The following is a 27,667-nucleotide window of genomic DNA, read 5'->3' as shown; positions in this document are numbered from 1 at the left end:
CAATATGAGTTATTGCAACCCCTGATGGGTATTGCTGAATTATGAGGCACAGCGATAATGCCAGGAATTACCGCTGTCTTTAATCCCCCTACAAAATACAACTTAGAAGGTGTGTGGTAGACTGTAGGAGAATTGTATGGATGATTAGAATAACATCTTGAATAAGCAGAGGCAATCAACTCTTGTCTTTGGTGCATGGCTGCTCTCACATACACCAGCACTATGTCGCTAATAAAGATGGGTTTGCTGTGATTTTGCAAATAGACGAGTAATTTCTGCTATTTTCCCTTTGCCGCACACAGGTACACAGCCCTGTACAGCCTCAGGAGCACTGCACTGTAACAGGGCAATGCCTAAGGAGGAGGAGGCACACACTTGGGCATGCATGAGAGGGCTTTTCTGGCAAGGGGAGCCTGTGGGGCTCTGTAGCCAGGGCCAGGGGCTAAACCAACTCAGGTTAAACTCAGTGATGATGTTCATCTGAATACTGGAATTACTGCAGAGTGTTAACTTGAGCGAGTGTGCTGGTTTTGGCTGGGATAGAGTTAATTTTCTTCATAGTAGCTATTATGGGGCTATGTTTTGGATTTGTGCTGGAAACAGTGTTGATAACACAGGGATGTTTTAGTTACTGCTGAGCAGTGCTTACACAGAGTCAAGGCCTTTTCTGCTCCTCACCCCACCCCACCAGCGAGCAGGCTGGGGGGGCACAAGGAGTTGGGAGGGGACACAGCCGGGACAGCTGACCCCAACTGACCAAAGGGATATTCCATACCATATGACGTCATGCTCAGCATATAAAGCTGGGGGAAGAAGGAGGAAGGGGGGGGACATTCTGATTTATGGCGTTTTGTCTTCCCAAGTAACCATTACGCATGAGGGAGCCCTGCTTTCCTGGAGATGGCTGAACACCTGCCTGCCGATGGGAAGTAGTGAATAATTATTTGTTTTGCTTTGCTTGCATGCACAGCTTTTGCTTTACTTATTAAACTGTCTTTATCTCAACCCACGAGTTTTCTCACTTTTACCCTTCTGATTCTCTCCCCCATCCCACTGAGGGGAAGTGAGCGAGCGGCTGTGTGGTGCTTAGTTGCCGGCTGGGGTTAAACCACAACACAGATGGGGTTTAGACCCAAGAAGGGGTGTTTTCACGTATTAGAGATGCCTAATAAACAGTGGTACCAAATTAGCCCTTCCAGCTTGTGGGGCAAAAAATGCTTCCATTTTGAGTATGAAGTTCCTGGATAATAACAAAAGAACTGGAGAATGGAAGGGAAATAAAAGTTGACTTGGAGGCACTTCTGTTGCTTCAGATTCAGGGGGGACTTTTGAGCTGTGACTATGGGTTTGGGTTGAAGCTTTTTAATTGCAATGTGAGGAAAACATTTGACTTTTTTCCTTGTTTTTTCCTTGTTGAAAACCAGCCTGACCTGTTTTGCTTGTGTTAGTGTGACAAAAGCAAGCTGATTGCAACAGAGGTGGAAAAAGAAACCCCTTTTCAGAGCAGGGAAGGAACTCACAGCCACTTTGGACAATGGCACTTGGTTCTGAAGATTTAACATGCACCTGTTGAAACTAGTTTCAACATCACGTCATCATGGGGTGTGTGTGTGGGGCGGGGGGGGTTGGTGCCCAGATTTGCCCTGCTTCTATTAATGCCCATGAATTTAACATTAAAACACAAAGACGCCTTTCTTTTTGGGTCTATTCACAAAGGCAGACATTTGCGGATATACCCTGGACCCTGGGATGTGATATCTCTGTCCACCTTCTGCACCCAGGTGTGGCCAGCACCTCTGCGCCAAGCAGTGCTGTCTGTCCCCTCACAGCCAGGTCCCTATGCCTTGTGGCTATCACATTTGCAGCCTATGTCTTGGCAGGGCTCCCATCTCTCCTCCCCATTTCTTTCTGCCTTGCTTTGCCCTTTACTTCTCCCTTTCCTGCCACACACCAGTTTACACCAGTCTGCTCTAGTTCACCTGCTCGTCCCTTTCCTTCTGGCCCCACCTGGTTTGCTGAGATACCTTCCCCCCAGCATTAGCGTAACCTTGCTGTAAACCAGCACTGGAAAAAAACAGCCGGGTGCTGCTGGCATGGGAGTGCTCATCAGTCCCAGTGCAGCTGGGGAGCAGGCTGAGACAAGGTTGTGGACATGGCATTGGGAGGGAGGCCCTGTGGCCCCAGTGTAGCCTGGGCCAGGTCTTTGCCTGGGGAGGGCTGGGCAGAGAGAAGGGCCACCACAGGGTCAAGAGCATCCAAATGAGCAGTGCTGCAACTTTGAAACCCTCCCAGTGTGGCCGCAGCTTCAACCCCATGCAGCTGAACAGCTTGCAGGTGAGTAAGTGTCCCTGTTTGGCACAGGGCTGCTGGGCCCCAGCATAGGACAGTGACACAGTGAGGTGTGGCTTTGTTGCACCAGGCTGCTGAATTGCACCTGTCAGGTGCCAGATGAGTTGCAGCAATATGCATGTTCCCTGCATGGCAGAAAGAAGAGAAAAAAAGAAAAAAAGAAAATGAAAAAAGCACCCTGAGGTCTCCATTGCCCATCCATGCCCAGCCCTCCTATCGTCTCAATACAGCCATGAAGACCCACGTGCCCTGGAAGCTGGGCAGGCTGAGGTAGCTGCTTAGAAAATGGCACACCTTAATGCTTCTGAAGGGAAAGATGCTGCCCAGAGCTCAGAGGATCTCCCAAGACCTACAAACCATCTGCCATATGTGCACCAGGTCTCCCCACAGAGAGCCCTGAGGATAGCATTGGCCTGAGAATTGGCTGTCACCCCGCTGGAAATGTTGGGCATGATGAACACTGCAGGCTTGATCCTTCTTCTGTGGAGATACTTGTCTGGGGTTAATTGCATATTAGCATGGCTCCCCAGAATGTGAGATGGCTGGCTCTGCTTGCACATGGTTGGCCCTTGCAGTTTGTTGACCACAAGGCACCTGCAGTCCTTGCCTGCAGAGCTGCTCCCAGCCTGGCCCAATATATGGGGCTGCTCCATCCCAGGCTCTGCATTTGCTCAGACATTTCCACATCTCCCCAGACCGGCACCTGATCTCCAACAGCACCCTCCTCATGCCATTTCATTCAATCTCCCCATCCTCCCCATCCCTTGCAGATGTAGCTAGATGGAGTAGCCCATTTAAAAAGCCACAGATCAGCCCTTTTTTCAGAGCGCGTACAAGTCCCATCACACTTAAAACCAGTGGGCCTATTGCATCCCCAGATCCACGACCAGCTTTCAACTGGTAATGTAACTGGAGTTTCCATCTCTGCTCTTCTCCTCCAGCTTCCTCAGCAAAACAAGGAGGTCTGCAGGCATCTAGTCTAGAGAGCAGGCAATTAGACTTTAGTTAAAACAAACCATCCACTTGAAGGCAGTCAAAACCTCAGCTCCTGTGATAAAAGCAAGATTACAGGCATATCATTCATTAACTATGCCCAGATTGTAATCTTGATTGCTCTTCCTTAATGAAATAGCTTCTTAACCGCAATGTTAGCTGTTCTCCAAATATTTATATATTGGATACCTTGCTTCCAGTGATGCAATGAGTTAGAAGCACTTCCATCTTCTCCTGGATGGCAGGAGAAGAATTTGCTTTGTCTGAAAGCAAAGAAACTTAATAGAAAATTATGGCCAGCTCCATGGAAAATGCAGGAGTTTCTGATGTTTCTCATTTTACAGTCAGCTTTATCCGTGAGTGATGAGCAAACTGTATGCTGGGTAAAACATCTATACAAGCATCTATATGAATATGAAGTTTCCTTTGTGCTAACAGAATCAAGCACTGAAACCCCATTTGCTTTGAGGATGGAAATGCCTTATTCCTGATTCATGGAAATGCTCCAACATGAGTTACTGGCCTGTGGGTCTGACAAGAGCCCTAAACCTCCTCCAGAGAGCAGAGGCAAGGCAAGAAGAGTCCTGAAGACCCTCATGAGAGCAGATGCAAGTACAGCTAGTGTGCAGACATTGGGGAAAGTGGGAGATGGGTGGTTACTACATTACTTTCTTTAAGTTCTGAAAAGGCAAATGACATTCACCCTACCTCTTCCTTACCTTGCAGCTCCTCCTTTCTACTAGCACACAAGGTGGACCTGCAAGGCTTGTGTGGATTCTCTTGGGGGCATCAGCTAGAAATCAGTCAGACACTTCCCAGTGCTTTGGCTGATGGAGAAAAGATCCACTGAGAACGATGTGTTGTTTTACGCTGCACTAGCAGTGAGAACAGATATTACTGAGTGACCAAGAAGGGTTCAAGGGAGATGTCTGTTTGCAGAGCTCTACTCACAAAAGACAGGCTGGGACCCTTGTGCTGAGTGATGGCCTGTGCACCTCACGAGCTGGGAAAATGTGGTGTGAGATCTGTTTGGGTTGCACAAAGAACAGTGTTCAGGTCCAGGTCAGCTGGGGAGAGCTGGACTTCACAACTTGCTCTGCATTGGGTGCTGCTAGCTAAGGACCTGTCCCTACAGCTTGTCCTTCTTCAGCCCTTCCCAAGATCACACAAGGGCCTGCCCAATTCTGCCATCTCATCCCACTACGCAGATGGAGACCTTGACATCACCCATATCCCCAGTTTTTGTGCAGCAGTGGCCTTGTATGATCTCCTGTGGCACCATCACCATTCTTAGGCCAGAGTATGGGGGGCTTCTCCACATGTGTTGGGTGAGGAAATGCAAGAACAGAGTGTAAGGAACCAGCAGGACATCTCCCAAGTGTGGATGCAATCACCTGCTACTGACACGCACCTTATTCCTGATTCTGAGAAGAGAGAAAATGCTGCATGATCCATATGCTCACTTCAACACAGGGAAGCAAATGACAAACAGTTGATCCAGTTAGTCACTTCGGGCTCTCTCTACTACCCAAACTGAGGCTGTTTTGGGTCAGTGGCACAGCCAACTCACTTCAGCTCACTGTTTCTGCAAGGACAGCAGCAAACTGAAGGTCATCTAAATGCAGCAAGATTTGATTCCTTTAGGCCAGGTTTATTTATTCTTGATTTTGCTCAACAGTTAGATGCAAGCTAAATGTGAGCACATATTCTCAAACAGTAGTTTGATACGATGGTTACAAGAAAGTTTGCAAACTGAACACTTTGCAATCCTGTTCAAGGTGGATTTAGATTGAGCTGGCAAACAGGAATAAAGCCTCCAACCAACTGATCAGCAGGCATGGCCTTTGAATTAGAATTTTCATTACCAGAGTGAGATACAACTCGATTAAATTCACTATGCCTGTTTGTATATACATGACTGCTGTCTTTAGAAACCTGCATTGAAATCAAGGCAAAATATTGCTCCTAAATGTTTTTAACATCAGAACTTCAAATGTAAATTCCCAGGCTGGTCTTGAAGTATTTCTACGGTATCTTCTCCTGTACTAACAAAAGAGGTGGTACAAGCATCTTTTAGCATACAGAGAAATGCCATGACAAGCACTCACAGACTGGGAGGCACAGAAGCTAAATCCTGACTTGTTTTATAGCCTAGATTGCTCTAATACTTTGTGATAAAACATTGTTTGGGTTCGGTTCCACTGTTTATTTTGCCATGCCCAAGACAAAAACATGGTTTTGCCAGGTAGAGCATTGTGTCCTAGCATGTGGATACAGAGTTTATCTTCTGGTGGGACTTGGGTGATGGATCCTCCAACCAGTGAGTTAATCTAGCATTTAGCACATACCTCTGTGTGCTTCAGTTGGAGATCTGCTACATGAAGGGGTTTACTCCATCTCCAGTCAGAGGCTGGTGTGTATCATGACTTTCTCCTTTAATCCTCTGACAGCTGTAGCGCTTTCTAAGTCAGAACTAAGTCAGAGTCCAAGACTCTGCTATGCTCAGTACCAAATTGGCAGAAAATGAAGTTAGGTCTTATCCCAACGCACATGCAGAGGAGAGTACTCTAAGAAAGGCTGGATTGCAGGTTTTGGACTGGATTTCCAATGCCAGTCAAAACACTGCAGTATCCCACAGGAGACTGTGGGGTGGCTTTCCTTAGATATTTGGGCTCTGCCTCACGTGGGGAACTCCCTCACTTGCATAAGTAGTGTTTGCACAACTCCAACTGTTGCCCACCATCACCTTGCCTTCCTTCCCACCCACCGGAAGACACACAACTTCTACCTTCTGATTTCACAGTTCCCCCACCATAATGAGTGAGCCTAGGGAGGGAGATGGAGAGTGCACACATTAACTCCCACTACTGCTGCTTGCTTCAAGATCTCCCATACATTGGCATTTTGCAAAGAAGACCCCAACAAACCTACACTGAACTCATTCTGAGGATTCTTTATTGCTTTCACAATTTTATCTTTTCAGTAGTTTCCCAAGACCTTGTGAAAGAAACATGGGGTCTGTTGATTAAACATCATCTTCAGGAATCGAGTAAATACATGCTTGAAGTCGAAGTCATGTTCACTGGCTGTTTCCATCTGAATGTCCCTAGTCGAACAGTGGTCAGAAGAATTGTGGGAAAGCAAACAGTGTTACTGAATGGTAGCAATGGGAGCAGCAATATGAATGGCATGAGAGAGCTATTGGTGCCCTCTGAAATGTAAGCCTAGACGACCTGTCCATTTGGGCTGGGCTTTCCCAGTTGCATCTCTGAGCAGAAGAGACAGAGGGACTGAAGCTTTTACCATACTGTCCGTCTGACATTCGCCCAGGGAGACTTCTTCATTCCTTGAGCTTCTTTCACTTCACTCCATTCCAGCTTTGTGTCTGGAACCTCATCTTCAGGCTCGGGATCCTCACGGACAGTCCCCTCAGGCAGTGCCACAACGATGGGCAGAGGGCCCTGCTCCTCCCGGAACTCCACTACATAGAGACTCTTCTGATTTGCTAACTGTTGGTGAGTCTCCTGGAAGTAGGAAAGAGAAAAGACAATCAAAGAAATGATGCACAATGTTGGTTTACTTCAGGTCAAACTCTACATGGTATATGGGGTGGGGGGAAAAAAAAAATTTACTAATAAACAGTTTAAACACTGCATAAATTAAATGACTCGTCAGGCTCATCCTCATGGGTTTCAAATGAGCTAATTTTGGTAGCTAGACTGCAGATATACCAGCATTACAATGTCATCCCAGAGAAACTTGCTTCTGGAAAGGATCTGGCCAGAAAAGGCACATCCTGCTAATAAGGATGCATGTTGGCGTGTTAGTAACGTGCAGTAATGTTTTTGTGTCTTCATATGGATATAAATTTTGCTTTGACAGCAGTAAAGTGCTTATTACTGCCCTGACAGGTAATATTAGCTAATATAATCATATAAATTTAACATTATTCTCAACTGTACCTCTTCCTTGCATACAAGTTGTTTTGTTAACAGATTTTACAGAATAAACGTCTACTGGGAACAGGAAATTTTTCCCATTCAGGGCAGTCAAGAAAATTTATCAAGCGCACATCTCTGAAAGCAATAATCTATACAGCAGGCCCTTCTTCTATTCTTCTATTAATTCTGTGAAAGACTCTTCTCAGAGACAATGCATTGAAAATATATGACAGACTTCCTCAAGTCTGTTTAACCTCAGATACTGATAAGCATGTGTAACTATCTCATTAGGCAAAGAGGATCATAACTCCCTTCCCTCCTGAGGCTAAACTGAAAAAGTTGGCTAGGATGGGGTGACAGATTTGACAACTATAGTTTTGCAGGGCTATATTGGGAATGTAAGCAGCTAAATCCTTGCAGCTACCAAGATTCTACGACCAAATGAGATAACCAGGAATTTCTAAAGGACTGACTCATCCTAAGGTTGGTGTTCAAAGGAAGTCAGATGAAATGCTGCATGTTGGATCTTTCCATCAACTACAGACAGCTGGCTCAGAGAGAGACATCTCCGTTGTAACTTTGAGTTACAGGAAATGACACCATCTCCCTGACTTATTTCAGAGATTTTAATTATACTAGCGATAGAAGCAGCTGTGACATTCAGTCCTTAGGCAATGAAAACTTAGAATGCAGACAAACAAGCAGCAGCAACCAAAGCTGGGCCATAACTTCCTCGGCCCATGATTTTTCAAATGTCACCAAAAATACTACAAATGAAAGCCCGGAAATTCAGATGTCCCCTGGAGGCACTTGGCTGTATGTATGAGTTACATACAGCTGTTTCTGACTGGACAATTTCATACAACTGCTGAGGAATTATTTACATGCTGATTTTGTTTGCTCTTTGGAAAATTACTTCATTTTAAGCCTAGAATATAAACTGTTTCACCACAAATTATTACAATATCAATCCCATTCTGTCCCTTGACCTAATGTATAGAACAACTGAGAGTGCAATCTACCTGTTGTGTCAAGCCTTTAAAGAAAGCTCTGGTAATGTTAATCAAGTTTTTGGATCCAGAAACCTTGGCGTACATGTCTTTAATGCCAATTAGTTTGCAGATGGTGATGATAGCTCGGTGGCAACGAAGACCATACCCTGGGGAAAAAAAAAAATTGGCATTATGTGATTATTTGTAAGCATACAACTTAGCTAAGGAAGAAGAGAGAACTAAGACCTCTCAGTTATTTTTATTACCTATCATGTTAGAACACATTGTATCTTAAAAACAGCAAAACCATTCTGGGAAGACCATTCTTGCCAGTCTTTGCAGCCATGCTAACATAAAGATCACGGGTTTTTTATACTAAATATACCTTACTTAACATATTGCAAAACCAAATGAAAATGTCACCACCTATAAACTCAAAACATAAAACCATAAAAAATGCAACCTGAAGAACTGTTTAATACCACAAGTTTGGGTAGTGTTCCTTAGAAGTACCATTGGCAGTTTTAGAAGACTCTTCCACAAACATACCCCATCACCCTGGGAACATTCACCAAACAAAAGGCAATTTCTTTCTCCCACTCAGCAGAAAAATAACACTCTAGTACTTCCCAAAACTAAAAATAATAATAATAAAAAAAATAGCAGAGAAGCAAGGCAACAAGTTTACTTAAAAGAGTATTAAAAAGAAGCCATTACAAGGGGAGAGGATCTAAATGTAACTGGATCCCGACCAAGACTGTCTCTTCTAAAAAGCAATACCTACATAGCTTCAAAACCGCCTCCTTTGCCATTTCAGGTGACCAACTGCTGAATGACAGCTTCAGTAACTCCTAATGATGGTAAATCTGACTTTAAAGTCCTGTTTCACATAGATGACGGAGTGATTTAAACTGGTCTCCTATGGTGAAGTTACTGCTCAAAACAATTGGTATGCACAAGCACTGGTGTCCTTTCGGCTTCCTTCCAGAAGGACCCTGCAGTGGAAGCAAGGTCAGTGTCTCTCATTCCCAGGGAGATTGCTGCTGGATAAGAGGCCTACAGTGCCTTCCTAAAGCTTCAGATTGTGCTCAAGATCTCTATCAGACACACAGCAGGCAGAGAAATTGGGGAGGGAAGGAAAAGGGAAGTCCAACTAAGTCTGTGGGCAGTAATGCTCCAACAGAAAAGTCTGGTCTAAACACAGAGCTGCTGGGAAAGAGGGTGAGTGCCCACTGGCACTGGTGTCTCTTGCTGCTCACAGGCCTTTGGGTAGCCAAATAAAACCTACCACATTTTTATTTTATTCAGCTCTTGGTAAGCAAAGCTTTGAGCAGTGGAAGTGGGACTGAAGCTGCCTGCAAATTGAGGAAAGCATCATTGCACCCACTTATACCAAATTCACACTTTGCAGTTGATCTCCAAAATGTGAACCTGTTACTTGCCTCCCGACTCAGCAACAGCAATTCACCGCTTCACAGTCTATGCAAAAGGTAACAGCCACTAGCCACCAGCCATGAAAAAGTTATGCTTGTCCTCTTCAGGTTACAAAAGCTAGCGGAATACTATGTACTATCAAGAGAATAAGACAGCACAGATTCTCAAGATACTGTGCAGAGACATCACTTCCTTTCTCCTGGCCTAGCAACTGGCATGAATTACACTTTGTTATTACATTAGTGGCACAACGTGAAGGACGGGGAATGGAAATAAAGCAGGTAACAGACTCCTCAGAGTTAAAACTACATTGGAAAGACAGCAAAATACTCTCTATGTTTCCAGAAAAAACTATTCTTTTAATCAGGCTTAAAGAACAAACGAGTGTTGTGACACTCATTTGCTTTCAACTTGCTGTTCAAAGCAATGAGATCATTGAAAAAAGTTTGTGTGTGTCTGTGGAAACCACAGGCCAAATTACAAAAGCTTGTAACTGTAACAACTTGAAATTTGTAGGTGAGTGGGGAAGAGAGACAAACATATTTCAAAATCCACAAACACAACAGAGGTTTGCATGTCATCTGTATCCATCTCCATCACAGAGTGTTATATTAGCTCCAATGCATAATTATAGTACATTAGCATTAATTGCAAATGGTTTCTTAGACTTGCCAGATTTTAATGAAGGAGTTATTTTTTGAGGAGTCTAATTTTGCTCTCTTGTTCCCCAGAGAGATTTGTTTCACGTGGCCTAGCTCTATTAATCTTTAAAAACTGGTTTGTGATAGTTCTAATGTATCTTACTGAAAAGCTGAAAAGCCAGGTTATTGATTAGTCCACTCTGTGGACAGTCTTGCTGCTGAGTAAATGAGGAAAAAAAAAAACCCTATTCCAGTGCTGCATGTTTTATTGTGCCAATATGTCCCTTTTTCTTTTAACCTATAATCAGAAAAGAAACTATAAGCATCCAAAGCCATTTGTTCTGCCATTTGAGAAAATACTGTTTTCTATGCTACAAGACAAAGTCAAGTTTTAGACACAACTACATGTGAATTACCTCTGAAAGGCAGTTTGTCAAAGTTTCATTTTCAGTGACTTAAAGCATTTAATTTTGGCAATTTTACTGCTGCTTTTCTCCCACCTTGTCTCTCCCACCTTGCACACCGTTAACACATGAAACTCAGAAGCCAGCAAACTAGTCAGTCAGTCACTGAACAAAATTTATTCCAAACACAAAAGCAAAGGATTCCAACTGCAAACTCCAGCTGTGGAGAAAAAGTTGGGCTCAGACATTTTTAACTTGTCTGTGGCACTCACGCTGCCTTACTGCGGTTTAATTCAATGAGGCCTATGTAGGAGAACAGGGTCATTTGAATCTAACAAATTTTTTCACACTGAAAAAGATACAAAGGTAACAAAAGGAAGTATTTAAAACGTATCTTTCCTATAAACTAACACAACCTGTTATGGGCAATCTACATTAGATTTTCTGGGTAGCCACTAGTAAGAGTTTGGAAATAGAACATCCACTTTAAATCCACACTAAGGGACTATTCTGAATTAAGTTCACATTCCCATGTTGACATTACATTACTTTTCTAACTTGGATTTTCACTTGTCTAATATGTAATACTGACTATATGATGGGGGTTTTCTCCAGTTTGCAGGGATTAGGAATAAATTCAAGAAAGCAACGTTTAAGTATAACAGTGACTTTATCTTTTCTACTAAAACATCAGGCTTTGTTGCGATCATTTAAGATAGCTGCCTGAGTCCTATGTACAGGAACTGGAAATAAACTGCCAGCAGTAATTATGCAAAGCGAGAGGCTTCAGCATACATAACTATACAGCTGTAATGCCATCAGCAAACAGAAGGAATCTTTTTTACTTTAAGTGAAGACAGTCTACATATGCCATGGTTTAATGTGAAAACTATTCTTGTACCTATTAATTACAGCTACAGGGTATCGGTGCTGGGCTTCACAGCCATGTAACTGTATTTGACAAACTGTTTTGCATTTCCCCTTATTAATTCATATTAGGAACTAATTTACACTACTTAGAGAGGTATCAATGTGGCTAGCAGAGTAGTCTCATGACTACTGTAACTGTAAAGACAAGTCAGAGATGAAGATTAAGAGCTGTCCACACTCCACAAGGTAGCATATTCTGCAGCACAGATGAGCAATATCCCCGGTAGTTTCCATCCAGCTGGCATGTGCTAGAAACAGGAGCTATCTGGAATGGTGGCAGACATAAGTCCAGAGCCTGCCTCAAGTTAAATCTTGTTCTGTAGTATGTCCATAAGTCATTTAATTGTTCTAAAATTACAGCCAGCTCCCACTGCTGCTATGAATCCTTCCCTTAGAGTATAACACACAAGCCTGTCAGGGACTAAGGTAAAATCAGGAAGAGCTTTATCTATACCATCCCTAAAAACTCAATTTTGCATAGACAGATCTAACGTCACAGCTTGTTTTCAGGTCATGAGCACGTAAGTGTCTCACACACACACACACACATACATAATTCACCTACAAAATTTTACATACTGATCTATCATTACACTTCTTAATAAGGCCAACGATGCCTGCTGCCCAGAGCACACTGGACATAAGCACAATTTTTTCTTAGACAACATCAAAGCTGTTTCAGGAAATGCACCGGTTCCATCACTAGTTCCATCAGTTATAAAACAGGGAAAATATTCATTAAGTGGAAAAGTGTTTCCTGGTTTTTGGAGGATACTAGCATATATGTGAATGTGTTGTATAACTGAGAAGGCTGACAAGATACTCGGACAAGGCAAAGCACTGGCCAAAAGCACTAGCAACAAGCTACCAAGGCTAAGGTGCTAATGTGACAGAACTGGACTTGTATTCTGACACAGTTTGGCATGATACTCTCAGAAATAAACTAGGGAAATAAGAACCGGGCAAAATCATCATTAAAGTATGTATCCCCATTAGCAGCAGTCTGCTGCCAGGCCAAGAGCATTTTCCAGATAGGATCCTGTTGTGGATTTGTTATGGCTTTAATACGTGCAAGTATCTTCGTTGACGACTTGGATGGGGGAACAGAGACTGAAAAAAATGGGTTGAGGATATAATCTTGGGAAAGGCTGCAAGCATACTGGAGGTCAGGAGACGTCAATGTAGGTCTGACAAACTGGAGACACAGTTTGAAACCAAAACACTGAAATTCACAAAGACAGATGCAGAGCGCTTTGCTGAGAAATCAAAAGCACAAGTACAAAATAGAGGAGACTGACTGAACAGCAACAGAAAAAGGATCTGGGGATTATAATGGACCACAAAAAAAACCCCAGAGATCAACAGAATTATCCTGCTGCAGCACATTTGAAGCCTAGAACAAAATGCATGCTATTTATGTTTTTCCAAGCATTATCAATCAATGGTGTTCACATGTGTTAAATGTTGCTCAATGGTGTTAACAGCTTTAAGAGGACTAAACCCCACCTGCAGTGCGGACACAGGCACAGTCCAGTAGAATAGCAAATGCAACCTCCGGGGAAGGTGAAGAAGGGAAGCTAGAGGGCTTCAAGAGGAGGGCTCCAGCTCCACCTAAAGGCTTGCCACTATGAAATAGGTTCACTGCCCTCAAGGCTGAGGAGGAGCCAGATGTGCTTTAAAGCAAAGCATCTGGGCCAGCTGACCCTGAACAATGCAAGACCACTGGGAGGAAGCAGTGACTGATAGCCGTGGGCAACTCCCTGCTGCAGGGAAGAGGCACCCATCTGCTGACATGACCTGTCATCTAGAGAAGTTTGCTGCTTGCCAGGGGCCTGGATCCCAGATGTTGTGGAGAGACTGCTGAAGTTTGTCTGACTCTCTATTACCACTTGCTGTTCTTCCATGAAGGCACCAATGATACTGCCAGAAGCAAGCTGGAGAGTATCAAAAGCGACTACAGAGCTCTGGGGGCAATAGTCAGGGGCATGGGGGCCCAGATAGTGATTCTTCTCAACTCTGCCAAGAAAGTGAAAGGGTGTAAGGAGGAGGGTGCTGATAATGCAGGTCAACAATTGGTTGCAGAGGTGGTGTCGGCAATGGGGTTTTGGTTTCTGTGACAATGGGACCTTGTTTGAGGATCAGTCTGTGCTTGGGAGAGACGGCATTCACCTTACTAAGTGGGGCAAAGGTATCTTTGCCAGTAGGATTGCTGACTTGATGAGGATGGTTTTAAACTAGGAATGACAGGGGAGGGAAAGGGTTATCAGCAGCCCTCTGAGGGGGTGACAGACAGGGTCAATAAACAAAGGTTCTGGAGTGATGTGAATGAAAGGGAAAGCAAAAATCATCAAAACAGGGCTTGAGTGGGGTCACCTCCAGCATTAGCATGTAAGCAAGGAAGTGTCTGCAAGGCACTGCTATGGAAAAGTGCTTTCTGGGAAATTAGCATGCTAAGGTGCCTCTCTGAAGTGCCTGTACACTAATGCATGCAGCACGGAGAATGAACATGAGGAATTAAGAGATGTGTGCAGTTGCACGTTTATGGTCTTGTTGAAATCACGGAGACGTCGTGGATGGCCAACACAAATGGAGTGCTACAGTAGATGGATACAGTCTTTAGAAAAGGACAGGTTGGGAAGACAAGGAGGTGGAGTTGCCCTTTATGTGAGAAAATAGCTGTAATTCTTGGAGATCTTCTCTGCTCTGGGGATGGATGATGAGCCAACTGAGAGCTTATGGGTAAGGATTTAAAAGCAGACCAATATGGGTGACATTGTAGGGCATGTCTGTCTGCTAAAGGATACCTGATCAGGAAGAAAAAGTGGATGAAGCCTTCTACAGACAGCTAGAAGGAGCCTCACATTCACAAGCCCTCGTCTTCATGGAGGACTTCAACCACCCCCATAGGTGCTAGAGAAACAATACAGAAGGGCATAAGCATCTGTGAGATACCTGGAGTGCATTGACAACAACTTCCTGGCTCAAGTGACAGAGAAACCAACAAGGAAAGGTGCTCTGCCGGACCTTATACACACAAACAAGGAAGGACTTGTTGGGGATGTGAAGGTTGAAGGCAGCCTTGGCTGCAGTGACTATGAGATGGTGGCATACAGGATCCTGTGAGGAGGGAGCAGGGCGAAAATCAAGACCACAATGCTGGACTTCATCCTCTTCAAGGATCTGTTTGGAAGAGTCCTGTGGAATAAGGCCCTGGAGGGAAGAGGAGCCCAAGAAAGCTGGTCATATTAAAGGATCACCTCCTCTAAGCTCAGGAGTGGTCCATCCCAACAAGCAGGAACTCAGGCAAAAATGCCAGGAGGCCTGCCTGGATGAACAAGATGCTCCTGGCAAAACTCAAACATAAAAAGATGGAAACAGTGACAGGTAACCCGAGAACAATACAGAGACACTGTCTGAGCACACAGAGATGCAGTTAGGAATGCTAAAGCCCAACTGAATCTGGAAAGGGATGTCAAAAGTGACAAGAAGGGCTTCTATAAGTATCTAAGTGGCAAAAGGAAGACTAGGAAAAATGTGGGCTCACTGCTGAATAGGGCAGGGGACCTGGCGACACAGGACATGGAAAAGACTGAGGTACTGCAGGATCCAGGGAACTACAGGCTAGTCAGCCTCACCTAGATCCCTGGGAAGCTGATGCAACAACTAATTCTAGAAACCATTTCCAGGCACATGACGTACAAGAAGGTGATCAGGAGTGGTCAGCATGGATTCACCAGGGGTAAGTCATGCTTGACCAACCTTATAACCTTCTATGATGAAATGGAGAGCTGTGGATATTATCTGTCTTGACTTCAGTAAGGCTTTTGACACTTTCTCCCATAAGATCCTCACAGAGAAGCTGATGAAGTATGGGCTGGATGAGCAGACAGTGAGGTGGATAGAAAACTGGCTGAACAGCCGGGCCCAAAGGGTGGTAATCAGTGGCATCACCTCTAGAGGCCGGTAACTAGTGGTGTATCCCAGGGGTCAATACTGGGCCCCATCGTTAAACATCTGCATTAAGGATCTGGATGGTGGGGCAGAGTGTACCCTCAGCAAGTTTGCTGCTGATACAAAACTGGGAGGAGTGGCTGATAAATCAGAGGGTCGTGCTGCCATCCAGAGGGACCTTGACAGGCTGGAGAAATGGGCTGACAGGAACCTCATGAAGTTCAACAACGGCAAGTGCAAAGTCCTGCACCTGGGGATGAACCGCATGCACCAATATATACCAGCTGAACGGCTGAAAAGCAGCTTGGCAGAAAAGGGCTCAGGGGATCCTGGTCCACCAAGTTGACCATGAGCCAGCAATGTGCCCTTGCAGCAAAAAAGGCCAACAGCATCCTGGGCTGCGTTAGGAGGACTCTTGCCAGTGGGTTGAGGGAGGTGATCCTTCCCCTCTATACTCTGCACTGGTGAGACACACCTGGAGCACTGTGTCCAGTTCTGGGCTCCCCAGTACAAGAGAGACATGGACATACTGGAGAGAGTCCAGCAAAGGGCCATGAAAATGATTAAGGGACTAGAACATTTCTCGTCTCAGGAAAGGCTGAGAGAGATGGGCCTGTTTAGCTTGGAGAAGAGAAGGCTCAGGGGGTATCTTATCAATATACATGAATATCTGAAGGGAGGGTGCAAAGAGGACGGAGCCAGGCTCTTTTCAGTGGTGCCCAGTGACAGGACAGGAGGCAATGAGCGCAAACTGAAACACGGGAGGGACCATCTGAACATCAGGAAACACTTTTTCACAGTGAGGGTGACCGAGCACTGGCGCAGGTTCCCTTTAGAGCTTGTGGAGTCTCTATCCTTGGAGATATTCAAAAGCTGTCTGGACATGGTCACAAGTGTGACCCTGCTTGAGCTGAAGGTTGGACAAGACAACCCTCAGAGGTCCCTTCCGACCTCAACCATTCTGTGATATGCAATTCTTACTGCATAAGTTGAATGGAAAAGCCTCACTGGGCAGGGAAATAGTAGTATGTCAGCTACAAAAGGATCCCTCCTGGGAAAAAGAGAAGGTAGTGGAGAGGCAGTTTGTTTCTCGAATCTAATAAAAAAATGGAAATACATTAGGACAACCGTCTGGTGAGGTAAAATTAATCATAAGGTGACCCTGATTGTTCTTGCTTCTGAGGTTCACGAATGTAACATGTCAGATGAGGTAGGAAGGTATGTCTTATTCTATGTTCCACTACAAGAAAATAACACCATCTAATGCGAACCTTCCTTTACCATTTAACAGTAATAGCTTTATTTGTTTGAATGTGCATGGTCAAATATGTAATTCAGTTGTGCTACTCCTGCTCTGTGCATGTTTTTCATTCACTATACTGAAGACTAAACTGAAATTTCTTTTAAGTGGTGATCTTAAAAATTATAGCCCAATTACCTAATTTACCACCTTGAGAGCCCCTTAAATGCAGAAAAACTGCAGAAACGTAAATGATAAGACAGTCTGACTCCATACCTGCTAACTTGTAAAGATTTTTCTAAGCCCATGCTATCACTTTACTGTCACACTGATTAAAAAAACCCCTCATCCCAGAATCAAAATGTCATTAACTAATAAAATTGTGTTGAAGGTTCATAGCAATTTTAGATGCTTTCAAAGTACATTAGTAACTTGGAACATTAATAATTATATTCTCACATTACTAATGTGACAGTGCAGAACAAGAATACCAGATCACAAAATCAAATAGTATGTCCAAAACATCAATGCTTCAGCTTACTCAAAGGTTGTAGAAATTGATGAATTAAGTAGCTGAACGTGACAGTGTTCTGACTGGAAAATTATCCCAAGTTTCTGACTTATTATAAGCTAATCATTAAATGCTATTGCAGTTTAGATCTTATCATAATGAAACTGAAGTGATTTACAAAGCCATGTAAATGAATTAGTTTCCTATTTGTATATTAAAACTAGAGGACCAATTAAGAGTGCTCAGCAGCAAACTACATCTGTTTTCTATAGAACAGCAGCTACCCTTATCTGTCCTGAAAGCAAAGTTAGGCTAAACAAGTCAAATCAAACCTTTGTACATAAAGGTCTAACTCAAAAGATTCATGCAAAGAAATGACCTGATGTTATCATTGCAGGTCTTCAAAACAGAAAGACCTAGAAGGTAAAATGGATCACACTGAAAACCGCAATGCATTAGAAATAATGCGAACCTTTAGCTCCCCAAACTACCTCACGTGTTAAAACTTTTTTATGTTGCAATCCTGAAGAACATGACAGCAGTTTACAAGGTTGCTCTGGATGCATCCCTGTAATTTGCAACTGGCAAAGCAGATATTGCAACAGCTCTGAAGGTGAGGAAAGGGACAGCAGAAAGTCAGCAACGTGTCTTTGAAAGGTCAGCGTTCACGTGGAAGCTATTAGAGACAGCATACACACAACTGAGGGACAATGTGTGGTGGGCTGTGTATCTCTTCGGCTGAAGCTGGGAGGGGAACACAGTCATGGCCCTCTGTCAATTTCCAGTCCCACGATAAAATCTGTGCTGTGTCTTGCTGGTGCAGAACTGTTGACACTAGACATGATGAGTTGCCATACTTCACAACTATTGTCAGTGATTTAGTACTACTGTGGACTGCAAGTATTTTTAATTGCAAGTACTTCCAAAGGACTGGTAGCTGTAAGGGTATGTTGAAGGAGAGTGACAAGATCATACAGGGACACAAACATGACCGACAAATGATAAGGGATGCAGTGATGAAAACCAAACCTGGTCAGCCACACTAATTGATGAGATCATGTGAGAATGTTTATTCTAGTGAGGTTATCTGATTGGGGACCTTGTCAGTTGGGAAATTGAGGAAAAAGGGGGAAACCAGAAACAAAATATACAGAGACAGACCTTGACAAAACAAACATAGAGACAATGACAAGAAACAAACATCACCACTAATTGATGGGCTATCAAGAAACTTCAGGTGCCACTTCCCGGAAGATCAACCTGGACTTTGCAATTGGTAAGACTGTAAGCCAGGGGAGACCTGGACTGGGAGGGATGTGAGAATCGATAGTGCTATACAAACCCACCAGTGGCTGCAGCAGGACCACGAGGCCTGTCTGCCTGGTGGTGGCTGCTGGGGGCGCAGAGCATCTGTATCTTCCCCAGTTCTGGTGTACATGAGGTGTGCGTTTGTTTTCACTAGCAAACTTTAAGTTGGACTCGCCAGTGAGTAAGGGGACCTCAGGTCTGGGCTGGGGTATCAGGAGGACAGGGGGTCCGTGCTTGTATCCCCAGGGGGACTTGTGAATGTGGAGTGCATGAGGGACAAGTGTGTGAGTGCACGTGTGTTGGCTAGTGAGCATCAAGCTGGACAAGCCAGCGAGGAGGGGACCTGTGAAGTGGGTAAGAGGACCCAGAATCTGGACAGGGGTGCTGGGCGGACAGAGGGACCGTGCTGATACTCAAGGGATCCGCAAATGTGTGTGTGCTTGTGAACCTGGAGAGTGCTGTGTGTGCCTGCACCAGTGATCTTCTCTCTCTGCCACCTGAAGAGGAGGTGGGGACCTGGCTGTCCACGTTTATGTTTATGAGTCCTGTACGTAGGTGCTGTTGAAGGCAGTGCCTTGAGTGTGGCCAACCGTGTCAGTGTCCTGTGTGCCTGCGTGTGTCCGTGTGTCTCTGGGATGCATACTCAGCTTCGCTACTGATTGAACCTGCAAACGGGAAAGTGACAGACGCATCCCTCAGCCTGAGCAGAGGCCCTGGGTCCAGTGGTTGGGCAGGAGGGCCCAGGGCTGAAGCAGCTGGAGGAGGCAGCTGCAAATCTAACATCACTTAACAGTAGCTTTGTGGAAGAACAGACCTGTGAACTGAGAGCTACCAGGCATGGACTCACTACTACTCACACCTAACCTATAGGAGTCTAAAGAAGCATTTGCCTGTACTACAACTGGGATCAAAGTGAAGAACAGCTTGTAAAGATGGAGAAATGAAAACACTGCTGCTCTGTAACAATGAGATGGTCTTTGTGCTGGTATGGTGAACAACCAGGGTAGATAATTCCTCTAGTTTCTACATGGGGAGCTCTTGATTTTAGGGAAAATAAAGCAGTTATGGTCTCGAGGAAGTAGCAGGCTGGATGCTGTCCTGGCTCCAGCTCATGACCACAGGTAGTCTGAGGCAGTTGAGGGAGGGTATCTGCCCATGCTATCCCAGTATGGGTTTAGGAGCGACAGGCACACAGATGCACCTTGCACTCTGATTCCCATTTAAAGCACTCCCACTACTGCATACTAAACTACCTCTCAATCTTGTCTTGAAAACAGTGATTAAAAATCACTGAAGACTAATGGAATGAGCCTATCAGTTCTCTAAAGCATGCGCAGGGCATATGGTGGGAAAAGAAACCTGCAGGGTTTTTCTAAAGACCTTTGCCTCCAACATCTATGCTATTAGATTAGACTTTTCCACATCTAGATAATTTAGAGCTGAAGGAACTACACTTAGGAAGCATGAAAGAAAACCAGGAAGAGAACTCCCACCAGTGTACGAGGGTCAAACCCCAATTTACAATAACAAAGCCACGTCATCAACAGTAGGTATTTCTAATGAAAAGTAATTTATCATCTTCAACATTTGAAACATGGTAGACTAGCACCAAATGATCCGTCTCTGAAGTAAATAGACACTGCACAAATATAACATCAAATAAATACCAGTCAGTAATTAATAAAACTTCAAAATTTCCACGCAGCTTTAATTACCTTTGTTTTGCTTCTTCATGCGGATGGTTGTGCTTTTAAATTTCACTGTAACGTCATGGTAAACTGGAGGGGAGAAAAAAAAAGGCATTACAGCTAAATTCTTCCTTCTAGAAAAGCTTTAGCTTAGCACATTTAAGGAGTGCCTTTCTTTTGCGGAACTGTGAATGGGAAGTTGGTTTTACTCTCCTCTGAGTTCTTTAAAGAGAAGGGTTAATTTAGGTAAATTTCTGGAATAGATTAGGAATGTTTACAAATCTGTGAATACTATGTTACTATTGTATACAAAACCAAGCTTCACTAGAAAAACACGAAGTGTCTGTATGACTCAAATGATCATCATTTAGCTTTGAAGTAAGCTCATGTGATACAATTTAACCTTCTTCCTCATAATCAGGTATTTATAATAATTCAGCTTTTAACCTAAGTTTTCCCCGCAGGCTTCAGTGTTCTTGGATTTTCCATACAGAATATTTACCATTCCAGTCTTCCTGCTTCTCTCTGCTTCAAAAGGAACCCCAAACTCATATCCTCTGGTGGGTGGCTGTTATATACATCTAATTCAGTGGCTCAGTCTCTGCATATTGGATTCTAACACTGCAGTCAAGATGGCTCAGAGACAACTTCTATGTTAAGTAGAATGGAAAGCATGGTGGAAACGCCACCAGTTTTTAATCAAATCCCCAGTCTGTTAGTGTGAAATAATAATGCTCAAGGAATAAACTCATGAGGATAACTGCAGTTTTGTATTTGTAAACTGAAGTTTTACTATACTGAATATTTATCTACACACACTCTGTAAGGTACTATCTTTCAAAATTTTTCTGAAAGATAACTGGTTATTTGGTATATTGGTACCACATCTGACATCAGAGAGGACTTGTATGGTATGAAATTGAATTACCAAAAAGCTACTACGAAACATCAGACTGACTTCTTCAGCCCACATTCTTCCCAGCTGCTGGCCTTTGTCAGCATACATGGATTGAGTCAACAAGATTGAGTCAATATCTCTGACATACAAAGGGGAAAAGCACAGAGGAGTTCACTGTAGAGAAGATATGCCCAGACAGTATTTGACTTCCTTAACTGAAATTGTGCCAGCAGAGATCTAATCTTGCTACTACCCCCTCCCCCGCCCCCATTTTTAAAGAGCCTGAAATACTATGTATTAGGTATCCAAATTTTAAACATGGCAAAGGCAGGAGACTAGAAGGGAGATAAATCTCTCAATATTTTAACAACATCTCGTATTATATAATTTTAACTTTTCTTCGTGGACCTTCCTACAACTATTGATACAAGCCTAAGTGAAAGTAAAGAGTAAACCACATACTCATTCCAGCTAATGGTGATTTACTTTACGCGGCGACTGACAGACTATGTACATTACCACTGTCTAGCTAAAACAGTCTGGGGCTAAGATTTCATACAATATGCTGAAGAAACAAAATAATGCACGCAGAATAATAATACAATGCATCAGATCAGAAAGGTTTTAGTTAACATCTTTTTATGCTTTGTAACTAATTGCAACCAGTTCTTGTTAGTATATTCAGTACTTATTGGAAGTTAAAGGAGTCGTCTAAAAAAATCATAATACTTACTTGTGTGATTCTGATACCGCTCTATAAAATGTAAGCAGCTTATTGCTTTATTCTTTGCCTATGGAATAAAAGCAGAAAATATTTTTTCTTGAATTTTTCTGCAAAGTATTTGAAATTTACCATTGTTCAGTTAACTAGACAGAAAAAAAGCAAGAAAGAAAACTTCGGAAAACAGGTTTGCCACATCTAAACCATTTACTTTTTGGAAATGAAAATGTTCTCTTTAAAGAACTGCTTTCTCTTACCAAATTTAATATTTAAAAAGATTTCTCAATATAGTAACAACTTTATCAAACTTTGTGTATTTTAGCATTGCTACTTTGATAGCTTAGTTGAGCATTACAACATAAACTAGATTAATGTAGATGGACAAGTAACATTTTGAAGACTAAAGGAGCCTTAATAGGGTCATTATAAATGTGTAAGAGAAAAATTCCTATACACCAACTGTATAAGCAGATTGCTATTGTATGCTATATAGATATTGGAAACAAGCGAGCACGGAGGGATAGGTATAGGCCATAGAAAAGGGAGGAGAAAGAAAATAAAGAGTGCATTAACAGAATCTCATTGCAGGGCAACCTCATTATGCGTGTCCGAAGAAGAGCAACAAAGCTGGTGAAGAGTCTAGACAACAAGTCTTATGAGGAGCGGCTGAGGGAACTGGGCTTGTTTAGCCTGGAGAAAAGGAGGCTGAGGGGAGACCTTATCGCTCTCTACAACTACCTGAAAGGAGGTTGTAACTAGGTGGGTGTCAGTCTCTTCTCCCAAGTAGCAAGTGATAGGGCGAGAGGAAATGGCCTCAAGTTGCGCCAGGGGAGGTTTAGACTGGATATTAGGAAAAAATTCTTCACTGAAAGGGTTATCAAGCATTGGAACAGGCTGCCCAGGGAATTGGTTGAGTCACCATCCCTGGAGGTATTTAAAAGACATGTAGATGTGGTGCTTAGGGACATGGTTTAGTGGTGGACTTGGCACTGTTAGGTTTATGGTTGGCCTCAATGATCTTAAGGGTCTTTTTCAACCTAAATGATTCTATGATTACTTTTATAAAGATGGACAGATCATGTACATGGACTTACTTCTTTGCATAGACTACAAAACATACTGATTATTAAAAAAAAAAAGTGTAGGTATGAATTATTCCTGCTTGTCATCAAGCAACAAATAATTCAACCAACATACTTTCCGTAAAGCATTCATCCTGTCACCTGCTTTCCCCATTGCAAAACCTGCAAGACAGAAAAGAGTCATTTTATTACTGAAAAATACATGAGGCGGGACCTTCAGAAAGCAAAGGGTTAAAAACAGAGAACTTCACAACCACGTTTAGTACCTGTTATTTCCACTCCGTTGCAGAGATCATACTCAGAAAATAGTCCAGAGAAAACCACAGAAACCATAGAAAGTAACAGTTTAGGAGTTATGAATACCTAACAATTGGATGCCAATTGCTTGTTGCCAAATGAAAACATAAAAAACAAGGCTTAAGTTATTTCTCTTGTGTATTTGTCCAAACTTGTTCCAAACAATTGAATAGTGGTGACTGCTTCAGCCAAAAAAAGTCCAGTCTTCTGCTTAAAAAGAAAGAAGGGGAGGAGAAAAAAAAAAGGAAGCCAATACAGATATATCAACTATGTCTGTACAAAGAGTAGCTCCAAGATCCTAGAAGCAAAAGAAGGAGACTGGTTTTCTATTAGCGAAATAGAGAATATGAAGACCAGGTTTAACAGAATAGTGCATCTGCAAAAAATGCATGCCTGTAGAACAGAGAAAAAACAGACTGCCAGTTTACAAATGGCTACCTAATTCTTTCTGAACCCTCAGACCTATTCCTATTTACCAGGTGAACTGTGGTAGCGATGAAGAGATTTCACAGAAGTCTCGGAGTATTTGCAGTCAGCTCAGAGCAGGGCATCAACTGACTGTATGGAATGAATACGAGGATGTGACAACTGTTTTTGCAAACTCTGTAGTCCAACAATGTCAAGGTAGATTGAATTAAAATTGTTTAACTTCAGATCAGCAGATCTAGTTTCTTTGGTCCTTTGATGTTTCTGTTGTGTCAGCTGGGGCTGTGGGTTACCTGTATCCAAAAGCCTAATCCAAAAATCAATGGGATTGGACCCATTGGCCAACACTGACTCATGAATTTCATGCAGACATTACAGGAGAAATGTACAGGGTGGCTGCATAGTTCCTTTATGGATGCCTTTACAATTAAGTGGTATTAGCATTATCTTTTTTAATGCTGTCTTGGAATCTGACCCATCGCAAAAGCTGGCTACCAAAAGCAAAGCACATACCGTCAAATGAAGGATGCCCAATAACTTTTGTAACTGACAAAGTGAAACAGAAAATCCTTAAGAGAAAATACACCTTTCTGGGAATATCTGCTAGCCTTTACAGATTTTTTAAAAAGACAGTGACAGTTTTGTTTTTTGGTTTTGTTTTTTTTTAAAAGACAGTGACAGTGACCACCTCATCATGGAATGTCTCCTTTTGCTTTAGCAGTATGTAATGTTGTTAAGTATTATATATCCAGTAATATCCAATATATATCCAATACCTGGCTATACCATTGCACTGAAGTACTAATATGTGCTTGTCAGCCTTGTCTGTTTTCTTTTGGTTGGCTGGTTGTTCATTTTTTTTTAAATGCCACCTGCTCATTTAGAAAATTTGCAACCACAACACAGAAACTACTTCAGCCTTCTCTACACTGAGTTATTAAAACTACTTCAGCCTTCTCTACACTGAGTTTCCCATCAACAGCAATAACTGATTCAACTAAGAATTTTTCTTGCAACTTTTTACGTTGCATACAACCCTGTAAAAAGCTGCAGTAGAGTGAATTCTTTTCTCCTCATTTTGTAAAGACCAATTCTGACCAACTCAAAGGCTCTTCTGGCCAAGATTGCTAAACACTTCACTTTAAGAAAGAATTGTCATTGCTTATTGCAGTGTTTTCCAAACCTCTGGGGAGAGAAACATGGCACAACATGTCAGGTATCTGTCATCTGTGTCTTTCCTGTGAGTGATCTTACTAACATATGAAGCAGTACCATGATATCAGCTGGGATCCAGGGCTAGTTAATCCAAGTTAGATGCTGCACTGAGATGGTTTGATTGCTTTTAGAGATAGCTTGGTCATCACTACCCTGCATGCATAACTGCTTAGAGTTCCATTACAAGGAAATCACAACTAAACTGAACACCTCTGACCAGTATTCTTTCTTCAGTCCTTGCTGAGAAAGAAAAGGAAAAAGGTCTCTTTCCACAGCTTGTATTAGAAGATCCTTCATAACCTTATGTTTCTTTTGATTTGTCCTATTTACTCTATGCCGTAGACAGCACTTCTATGGTTAGACTTCAAATTGCTTGCTGAAGAGACCATTATAAAGAGTCATAATGGAGAAAGCCTACAAATGGTCAAGCCACAGATCACTGAAGTTACTATGAGACCAGACTCAAAGGGCCCTGAATATTCTATTTTTCCTTAAAAGTGTAGATGCGGTATTTGTAGGAAGCCCATAAAGTGGATTTTTTTTTTTCTGATTAACTTCAATAAAACAAGAAAGCTTCCTAAGGAGGCTGAATCAGTAGGAAAACTTAGGGTCTTCTGATTTGACAGATTCATTACGAATTTCTGAATCAAGATGCTAGCTGAGACTACCAGTAAACAAGCCCTTTTTAACTAAAAGCAGTAATACTTCCAAGGGACTCCCCTGAGACTTAGAGAGAAAAAAAAAATCATCCAGATTTATATTAATTCTACCTAGAAATATTAGCACCAAATAGAAAATAGACCAGAAAATAGAAAATAACCCAGAAAAACGCACAACCAGTCATGCTGCCCTTTGCTGCAAAGTGGTCACCGCCATTAGAGCAAATGAAAATAAAACCCCAAGAACCCCAACAACATGAAAGTGATTTTAAAAACCAGAAAGACAAATCCACATCCACTGAATCCTACTTCCTTATGACTCTATCTGCTCTACTAACCATGGAGGCCCTGATTCATTTTAGTCAAGCACAGGCACCTCTGTGAAGATCGCACTCAGCTGAGTTTTCTTCCACCATCAGTGCAAGGGGATGAATACTTCCTGGTGCATGTCAGCCCACCTGCAATTCCAGGCACCTTTTGCAGGTGCCCAATTCTTTTCTTTGACTTGAGAGTAAACAACTATACTCTGCAGCTGGGTGCCTAAGGCTAGGTGAAACAAATGCAGATAAGCATGGCTGAATACTTTCAGGTGTTGATTTTTTTTTTAAACATAAATAGTATCTACAGTAAAAAGAAACAGTGTGTACAGGAAAGCATAGATGATCCCTTCTGGTAGGATCTACCAGTGATTAGTTCTAGTGATTACTCTAGAGTTAAATAAAAAATGTTTTTACCACTGGATAATAATATTCTTCAAATCTAATTACATATTACTACTTTTCCCAATTTCTTTTTTTTTTTTATACAGAACAAAGTGTTCAAATGAATACATACATAATTTGATTATAAAGCTTACTTTTACAGATGAAACTTAAAATTCTTACAGGTATTTCAATATTGCCCAGTGGAAAAAAGGGTAAATTTTCCTTTTTTTTTTTTTTTTAAGTATAAAAAAGTCCCTTTAAATCACCATGCCTCATGAAGTCCTATTACAAACAATGATTAATTTGTAAACACACATACCTGCAGCCCCTTTACCATTTCCAATAGCCACTAATGCACGTACTGATTTTTTTCTGCCTTCCTTTGCCTTCATACAAAACACATTTTTCACCTGAAGAAAAAAAACACAGAGCATCTTGTTATGGCACAGTCCAGCTGTATTTTTGTTTTTAAAGAGAGTCAGTTCACCAAAAAGGGATTAGAGCTCTGTAATGAAACCTTACAATATATACTGTCTTTGTCAATGGGTATCATCTACAGTGGGACACTGGCTTCAAGGCATTAAATACATAAAGGCTGCTAAAAACCTATACTCGGACACAGAAGTTGTTACCTCAGTACAATTTCATTAAAATAACCCCTCTGTTGTGGTTAGCCGCACAACAGATAATGTTTCAATGCTGCTAGCTTTATGTATTATTTCAATCGTGATGAAAAAACATGGAAAAAAATTGAAAGTGACATTAATACCTCACTGCCCCCCTCACATTTTAACGTATTTTAGAAGCACCCTCAGGAATTGCTGAAGGCATGTTGTTGCTTTACATGGGTTAAAACTTAGGATTGAAATCTACTTGCAGACTGCAGAAGGCAGTCTCATTACTGAAATGACAGCTGTTAAAAAGACGACTTCATTTAAGGTAGGGGAAGAAGAAAATGACATTTAATTCCTGGAACTAGAAATGTTTACAGAAACTCTGCAAGAAATTCAAGCAGAGATGGAAGAAAGCTAGTTAGTTTGGAGTCGGGGGACACAACAATGACTGGGGAGACAGGTAGCCTTAAGATTAGTGTTCTGGAAATCTAAATTTGCTTCTGCCTCTGCTACAGACTTCCCTATGTGACTATTGGCAAGTCACTGCTTTATAGTTGCCCACCTTAAATGGTCTAATATATCACCTGAGATCCTTTGTCCATCTAGCTCCTGTTCTAGTTTCCTTGGTTTTGTTTATATATTAAAATATATGTTTATTTAAATATAGAC

General features: G+C 42.4%; 1 protein-coding gene across 1 annotated transcript; it reads right to left on the bottom strand.

Moving 5' to 3' along the window:
- Positions 1-6,280: 6,280 nt before the first annotated feature.
- On the bottom strand, positions 6,281-26,793 carry MRPS5 (mitochondrial ribosomal protein S5). Its single transcript, XM_009584014.1, has 6 exons — positions 26,704-26,793; positions 23,199-23,245; positions 22,014-22,071; positions 20,410-20,472; positions 8,306-8,442; positions 6,281-6,866 (listed from the first exon to the last, which is right to left on the bottom strand). Exons 1-6 carry the CDS (start codon positions 26,774-26,776, stop codon positions 6,642-6,644), a joined length of 603 nt encoding a protein of 200 aa, XP_009582309.1. The 5' UTR covers positions 26,777-26,793; the 3' UTR covers positions 6,281-6,641.
- Positions 26,794-27,667: the final 874 nt, after the last annotated feature.

Source organism: Fulmarus glacialis, unplaced genomic scaffold (genome assembly GCF_000690835.1).
Source record: "Fulmarus glacialis isolate BGI_N327 unplaced genomic scaffold, ASM69083v1 scaffold3158, whole genome shotgun sequence".
In the NCBI taxonomy this organism is placed as follows: Eukaryota; Metazoa; Chordata; class Aves; order Procellariiformes; family Procellariidae; genus Fulmarus; species Fulmarus glacialis.
The sequence above is the reverse complement of the archived record's forward strand: the minus strand, read 5'-3'. Positions and strand labels throughout refer to the sequence as shown.